General features: G+C 36.3%; 1 protein-coding gene across 1 annotated transcript; it reads left to right on the forward strand.

Moving 5' to 3' along the window:
* Positions 1-3942: 3942 nt before the first annotated feature.
* On the forward strand, positions 3943-6643 carry LOC114375316 (probable inactive receptor kinase At2g26730). The gene is made up of 2 exons (XM_028333091.1): positions 3943-5463; positions 5881-6643. Exons 1-2 carry the CDS (start codon positions 4140-4142, stop codon positions 6429-6431), a joined length of 1875 nt encoding a protein of 624 aa, XP_028188892.1. The 5' UTR covers positions 3943-4139; the 3' UTR covers positions 6432-6643.
* Positions 6644-8084: the final 1441 nt, after the last annotated feature.

Raw genomic sequence — 8084 nt, forward strand, 5'->3', positions numbered from 1 at the left:
GAAGCCATTAATGATGAGATGGATTCTTTAGAATCTAACAAGACCTGACATTTAGTAGACTTGCCTCCTGGTTGCAAACCAATTGGTTGTAAATGGATCTTGAAAAAGAAACTAAAACCTGATGGTACTGTGGATAAATACAAGGCTCACCTTGTAGCCAAGGGTTTTAGGCAAAGAGAGAATGTGGATTTCTTCGACACCTTTTCACCAGTTACTAGAATAACATCTATTCGGGTGCTAATATCTCTTGTTGCTATTCACAGTCTAGTGGTACCCCTAATGGATGTTAAAACTGCTTTTTTAAATGGTGAATTGGAAAAGGAAATCTATATGGAGCAACCTGAAGGGTTTATAATTCATGGACAAGAAGATAAAGTCTGCAAGTTAGATAAATCTTTGTATGGTCTAAAACAAGCACCTAAGTAGTGACATGAAAAGTTTGATAACTTAATAGTCTCGAATGGGTTTAAGGTGAATGAAAGTGACAAATACATTTACTACAAATCTGTAAATAATATTTGCACTATAATATGTGTATATGTCAATGACCTTCTCATATTTGGTTCAAATATTCATGTAGTGAACGATGTGAAATCATTGTTGTGTAACAACTTTGATATGAAAGACCTCGGAGAAGCAAGTGTAATCCTTGGTATTAAGATTACTAGGTCAAAAGAGGGAATTTCTCTGGATCAATCTCACTACATTGCGAAGATCTTAAAGAAATATGACTACTTTGACTGTAAACCTGCTAGTACACCATATGATCCAAGTGTAAAACTGTTTAAGAACACTGGTGAAGGTATACAACAAACTGAATACGCAAGTATCATTGGCAACCTTAGGTATGCCACTGATTGTACTAGACCCGACATAGCCTATGTTGTGGGATTATTATGTAGGTTTACCAGCAGACCTAGTATGGAGCACTGACACGCTATTGAAATGGTAATGAGGTACCTTAAAAGAATCATAAACCTTGGATTACATTATAAAAGGTTTCCCGCTGTACTTGAAGGATACAGTGATGCAGATTGGAACACTCTTTCAGATGATTCCAAAGCAACCAGTGGCTATATATTTAGCATAGCTGGTGGGGCTGTTTCTTGGAAGTTGAAGAAATAGACTATCTTAGCTTAGTCCACTATGGAATCTGAGATGATAGTACTAGCAATTGCTAGTGAGGAAGAAAGTTGGCTAAGAAGCTTACTTGCAGAGATTCCGTTATGGGAAAGACCGATACCAGTTGTGTTGATCCATTGCGATAGTACCGCGGCTATTGCAAAAATTGAGAACCGTTATTACAATGGTAAGAAACGACAAATACGTCGTAAGCACAACACTGTTAGAGAATTACTCTCAACAGGAGTTGTTAGAGTGGATCACGTACACACTGATGATAATTTAGGAGATCCTTTGACGAAAGGATTAGCTAGAGAGAAAGTCCATAACACTTCTAAAAGAATGAGACTATTGCCCTTACTGCGATGATCATTCATGATGGTAACTCGACCTAAATGACTGGAGATCCCAAGAACTAGGTTCAATGGGTAATAACAAGTTATGAAATGATATGAGATGAACATGCTGTTATAAGTGAAAGCAGCATGATTCCTGAAGTAACAAGAGGATGAGTTATGAAAAAAATTTGTAATTCTTAATGAGATCTATACTCTATGTTGAGTGGAGTACCTAGGCTACAGGAGTACTCTTGATAGACTCACCTATGTGAATGTTGAAGTGGGGGCCGCTTCATATGAAATTTTGGACAAAAATTTCTAGAGTGTTCACTATACCGGGATAGACGTGCATGGCCTTTAACGCACGGGCTTTATAGAATACACCTATGAAAAGGTTGTGTGTGGTTTGATGTCGGAAATAGAGTTCAAGACTTCAAGTCACTCTAGTAAAATATGAATCTTACTCACTATGCAAAGGTTCAAGTTGTATGACACCTTTGTTTATGCACAATTTTATGAAATCCTTGAAAATCTTCTTTTCAAATTTCAAGTGGGGGATTGTTAGAATAAAGGAGAATGTGGATGAAAGTTTGAAAAAAAAAGAAAGAAAAGGCTTCAAGTCCCACATCACTCGGGATAAACACTTGAATAGTGTTTCACTCCCTATATATAGAGAGCTTCTTTCTTCATTTTTCCTTGTCCAAGTTGAGAAGCATTTCCTCAACTTTTCTTTCTCCCTCCCATATTTCAACCGATGCAGTTCCGGCAAACTTCTCCCTCTTTCTTTCCATCGCTCTAAAATTTTGGTTGGCTATAAGAGTGACTTTTTAAGTCATATTTTCGGTTGGCTATAAGAGTGACTTTTTAAGTCATAATTTCGGTTGGCTATAAGAGTGACTTTTTAAGTCATAATTTCGGTTGGCTATAAGAGTGACTTTTTAAGTCATATTTTCGGTTGACTATAAGAGTGACTTTTTAAGTCATATTTTCGGGTGGCTTTAGAGTGACTTTTCAAGTCATACAACAGGGTGTAATTCTAGAAAGGTTCCCTCAGTGCAGTGAGAATTTTATACAGTGACCTGGGCTGTTTTATCCTGGGGACTTCGTGGTTGATAGTCTGTTTGCACAATTTTTGGCAATGCCACGAAACGTCTTAAAGAAAGCGACGTTGTCCGCGACTCAGCCAATAATTTTTTCGGTTTGCCATAAACTATTGTTACAACAGAATTCATCTCTGCCAGTGAGTTTATATGGATAAATTTATATGAAGAACAAAACATTTATTTAAATTCTTTCAGAGTATGTTTGGATAAAGAATTTTAACTGAGGAAAGTAATTTATCAGAGAATTTGAATTTCTGTCATCTAGAATTCATTGTTTGGATGCTTTTTTGTAAAGAATTTAAAATTTTGGAATTTTAAAACAGAATTTTAAACAACTAAAAATCTGGAATTTCAATTTCCTTCTAAAAGGTGAGAAATTGAAATTCTCTTCTTATCGTCTTCTTCAAGAAAACACCGTTTGAGATTGTGGAACATCGATCGAGCCTGAGAACGTAGAGGAACATGTATAACTAGCACACTAATCATATCTTTTCTTTTTTTTCATTCATTTTTTTCCACCCTCATAATTTTAACTTTTTTTATTCAAACACAAAATTTTGAAAATAAAAGAATTTCAATTGAAGTATTTGAAATTCTTAGAATTTAAAATTTCTCAAAATTTTAAATTCTCTCATCCAAACACACTCTCAGGTTCAAGGAAAAAGGGAATTGAAACTTTATGGATAAAAATTTAAAATCACAGCTCCTATGTACATATGAAAATAAAACTTGCTTTATTTGACAATAATTTGAAATTTTCAATCAAAACATGTTAAAGGTAAAATATGTGAGTTGTTATGTCTAAAGGGGAAATTTTCTCTAGTTTCAGAACAGGACTGGACCATAGGAACTGTGGAGCATTTGCATAAGAATTAACAAGTTGAACTGGTAACAACCATTAAGTTAAGAGTTGAAAATATCGTAGCAGAATCAACACATTAACTTGAATTTGGCACATACTCCATCGATATACTAATGCTATCAAATTGTTTAGAAATGAAGGAAATAGATCCGATTGAAAGAGTATGTCATTAATGTACCTTTCTTTTTATTTAAAAAATAATTCTAAATTATTAAAATATTCTAAACTATGCCACATAAGCAGTTGTCATCTGGTTGTTGTTTGTGTGTAGATGTCAATAAATCGGGACTCAAATTCTGGTGGTATTTTTTTATATCTTGCGGTAGCATAATAGCAACTCATAAGGTCAATATCCTTGTTAGCATAGTATATAATTCCATAGGAATGAATTAAGAAGGTAATGACAACACTAATGGCAACTATTTCCTGCCGGCGGCCTATATTTGTCAAATATTTTTTTGAGCAAGATGGCATTTGGATTATAAATTTTTAATGAATGGTAATTAATCACGCCAACTAGAAAACAAATGGTCATTGTAGTATCAGCCACACGGACCAGTTCCATTTCCGGCCAAAATCCCTGAACATTAAAAGTTTATTTTTTTTGTGTTGAAATTTGAAACTCTACCATTCTATTCAGAAACCGCATCTCATATTCACTACACCCACTTCTAGCAACGAACTCTTGCATATCAAACCCCATATTTTGCCCAAATGGAAATAATTTCTATATGGGTAGTATTTGTCACAACCCTTTTCCTCCTAAACATGACCAATTGTGTGGAGGATGAGGTGAAGAGAACACTTATACAGTTTCTGGCTCAAGTCTCAGGTAATGATGGCCAGCAGAACTCCACTTTGATTTGGAGACAAGACTCTTCTGATCCTTGCAAGGATCTTTGGCAAGGTGTATATTGTGATCCTCAAAACATGTCCATAAAGCGGTTGCTACTTGACAGGCTCAATTTGTCTGGAAATCTTGGTGTCGCTATGCTTTGCAACTTGCAGCCCCTGGCTGCATCTCTCGCCTTTCTTAGCCTAGATGGTAACAAAATTAGTGGGGTGATAGCATCTGAGATTGGAAACTGCAAACAACTCACTCACCTACACCTTAGTGGAAACAAACTTACTGGAGACATTCCTAGTTCACTTGCCATGTTAAACAATTTGAAGAGCCTCGACATTTCGAATAATGAGATTTCGGGACCTTTGCCAAACTTGTCCAGAATCTCAGGTCTGAACATGTTCCTTGCACAAAACAATCATCTTAGAGGAACCATACCGGCCTTTGATTTCTCCAATTTTGACCAATTCAATGTCTCCTTTAACAATTTTAGTGGCCGCATTCCAAAAAACGTGTATGGCTATTTCTCTGCTGATAGCTTCCTTGGTAATCCTGAACTATGTGGAGATCCGCTACCAAAAAACTGTTCTGATCAGTTTATGTTTCTTAGTGAGACTCAGGCAAAAGAAGAATCAAAGGGTCCTTCTAAGCAGCAGATTCTAATGTACTCGGGCTATGCTGCTTTGGGTGTTATCATTGTCCTTTTTGTAGTCTTAAAGCTGTGTAGAAGAGAGAAGGGAATTGAAGCATTGAAAAACGGGATAGGGGCCACTGATGGTGGTGGTATTGAAAAGCACAGCAATGTTTCAAGTGAATACAAAGATGAGGTAAGCAGATCCGAGTTTTCAGTGGCTTCTGAAAGTCGGATGGTTTCACAATCACTCATAGTTCTTTCAAGGCCAGCAGCAATTGAATTGAAATTGGAGGACTTGTTGAGGGCCCCTGCAGAATTGATTGGCAGAGGAAAGAATGGAAGTCTTTATAAGGTGATACTTGACAATGGGATAATGGTGGTTGTGAAAAGGATCAAGGATTGGACTATTTCAAGCCAAGATTTCAAGCAAAGAATGCAAATACTAAGTCAAGCAAAGGACCCTCATGTATTGTCACCTCTTGCTTTCTATTGCTCCAAACAAGAAAAGCTTTTGGTGTATGAATATCAGCAGAATGGAAGTTTATTCAAGCTTTTACATGGTAAATATCATATCTTCCTTTTACTTTTATATAAGTTAGTTACACTTTCTTTAATGAATAAGAAATATCATATAGCACCAATTGAGGAAACGATTACAAAAAGTTAGTTAAAATGGTTTGACTATGTACAAAGAAGACCATTGGAAGCACTGGTGTAAATTTTAGTCTTGTAAAAATGGGGAGATGGAGACCAAAAAAGGCATTGAAAGTCGTTAAGAGAGTTGTCATGGTATATAATATCACTGAAGATTGTACTTGACAAAGTTGCATGATGTCGTATAATCCATGTAATCGACCTAATTTAATAGTATAAGGCTTTTGTTGTCACTTCATTAGAAGTGAATTTTTTTTATAAATCTTTCTATATAAACTTGTGTATGCAGTAACAAGTACTAAAATATAGTATGTGCTTTTCAGGTACTCCAAAAACCTTTGACTGGACCAGCAGACTTGGGATAGCAGCTACAATTGCTGAGGCTTTATCTTTCATGCATCAAGAGCTAGGCCATCATGGTATTGTTCATGGTAACCTGAAATCCTCCAACATTTTGCTAAACAAGAATATGGAGCCATGTATAAGTGAATATGGTGTTATGGGTATGGATGATCAAAGAGGTTCCATTTTTGCCAGTCCTATTGATGCCGGTGCATTAGATATCTTTAAGGAAGATGTTTATGGCTTTGGTGTGATTCTACTTGAATTGCTTACTGGTAAGTTAGTGAAGGGCAATGGGATTGACTTGACTGATTGGGTTCAGTCAGTTGTCAGGGAAGAGTGGACAGGTGAAGTCTTTGACAAGTCTCTAATATCCGAGTATGCAAGTGAGGAGAGGATGGTCAATTTGCTTCAGGTGGCTATAAGATGTGTCAATCGTTCACCACAGGCTAGGCCAGGCATGAACCAAATTGCTCTCATGATTAATACTATCAAAGAGGACGAAGAAAAATCCTTGATCTATGAACTGTGATTTAGACTATGATCCAAAGTGCTTGTGCTTATAAAAGGCATATAAATCAAACAAGAAGCTAGTGGAGAGCCTCTTTCTCTATGCGAAGTTTTCTTATATCTATGCCCCAGGATATTGTTACAATTAGAAATAAATTTCTAATGTAACTTCACTTACTCTTTATTCACACAGCGAAAGAGGAAATAAACTAAAGAACTTTTATTTTCTGCCTACCTTCTATGAGTAAATAGTGATATTTATACTTTCACTTCCTAATCTTATCTAATTGTTTAAGATAAAATCCTAATCATAACTTCCTAATCTTATCTAATTGTCTTTTTAAAATAAAATATTAATCATAACTAACCACTAATCTTATCTAATTACTAAATAATTGACCCTTTATTTTTTACTTATTACAATTATCCCTCCCACTGAAATGGGCTTGTCCTCAAGGCTGATTAGAATGCCAATCAAATTTTGGAAATTGTTGTTGTACTGCATAAAGTTCATTCGAAACAACATCTTCGGGATTGGTATGTCGCCATTGGATAAGTACTTCAGTGATAGCTCAGTTTCCCTTCTTCATTCTCCTATCCAAGATCGCTAGTGGCTGCAATTGAACTTCCCCTTCCTTATTATTACACCGGCAAATCAGTTGAAACCGTATAGGCACCATGATGTTTCTTTAACAAAGATACATGAAACACGTCATGCATTTTTGTTCTAGTGGGTAACTCAAGTTTGTAAGCAACCTTCCTTATTCGCTCCAACACCTTGAAAGGCCCATAGTACCTAGCTACCAATTTGTGGAAAGCATGGTTTGCCACAGTAAGTTGCTTGTATGGTTGAATTTTTAAATAAACTAGATCTCCACATTTGAAATCCTTGTCCACTCATTTGAGGTTAGCATAATGTTTCATTCTTTCTTGGGCGCAAAGCAAGTTGTGGTGAAGTAACTTTGTTATCTGCTCTCTTGTCTTGATGGTATAATCCACTGCTTCCACCAAAGAATCTCCTGTGAGAGTACTATTTGGCATTGGTAGAGGATAGCCGTATAACGCTTCAAAGGGGGTCAACTGAGTTGCACTATGAAACTTTGTATTGTACCAAGTTTTGTAGAAGAAAGATACTCTGACCATTTCTTGGGCAGGTCACCAGTGACACATCTTAAATAAACTTCGAGTGCTTTGTTGAGGGCCTCTGTTTGCCCATCTGTTTGGGGATGAAATGCAGTTGACCGCAGAAGTTTGACTGTGTGCTTCTTCATTAGTTCCGTCCAAAATGCACTCATAAATATACTATCTCTATCTAATATTATTTCACTTGACCATCCATGTAACTTCACAATGTTATCCATGAACAACTGTGCCACCTTAGCCGCTCCAAACAGGTGAGCTAATGGTAGGAAATGTGCATACTTTGTAAGTCTTTCACAAACAACGAAGATGACAGTCATGCCATTCGACTTAGGAAGACCGAATATAGAGTCCATTGAAATAGACTTCCAAGCCATATTAGGAATGGATAATGGTTGAAGTAATCCAACAGGCATCCTTAATAAAGGCTTGTTCTGTTGACAAGTGATACACTCTTGCACCCATTTTTTTTACTACTTTCTACAACCCTTCCCAATAGAATTGTTCTTTAATTTGTCTATAAGTTAGATCATCT

Source organism: Glycine soja, chromosome 11, assembly GCF_004193775.1.
Source record: "Glycine soja cultivar W05 chromosome 11, ASM419377v2, whole genome shotgun sequence".
In the NCBI taxonomy this organism is placed as follows: Eukaryota; Viridiplantae; Streptophyta; class Magnoliopsida; order Fabales; family Fabaceae; genus Glycine; species Glycine soja.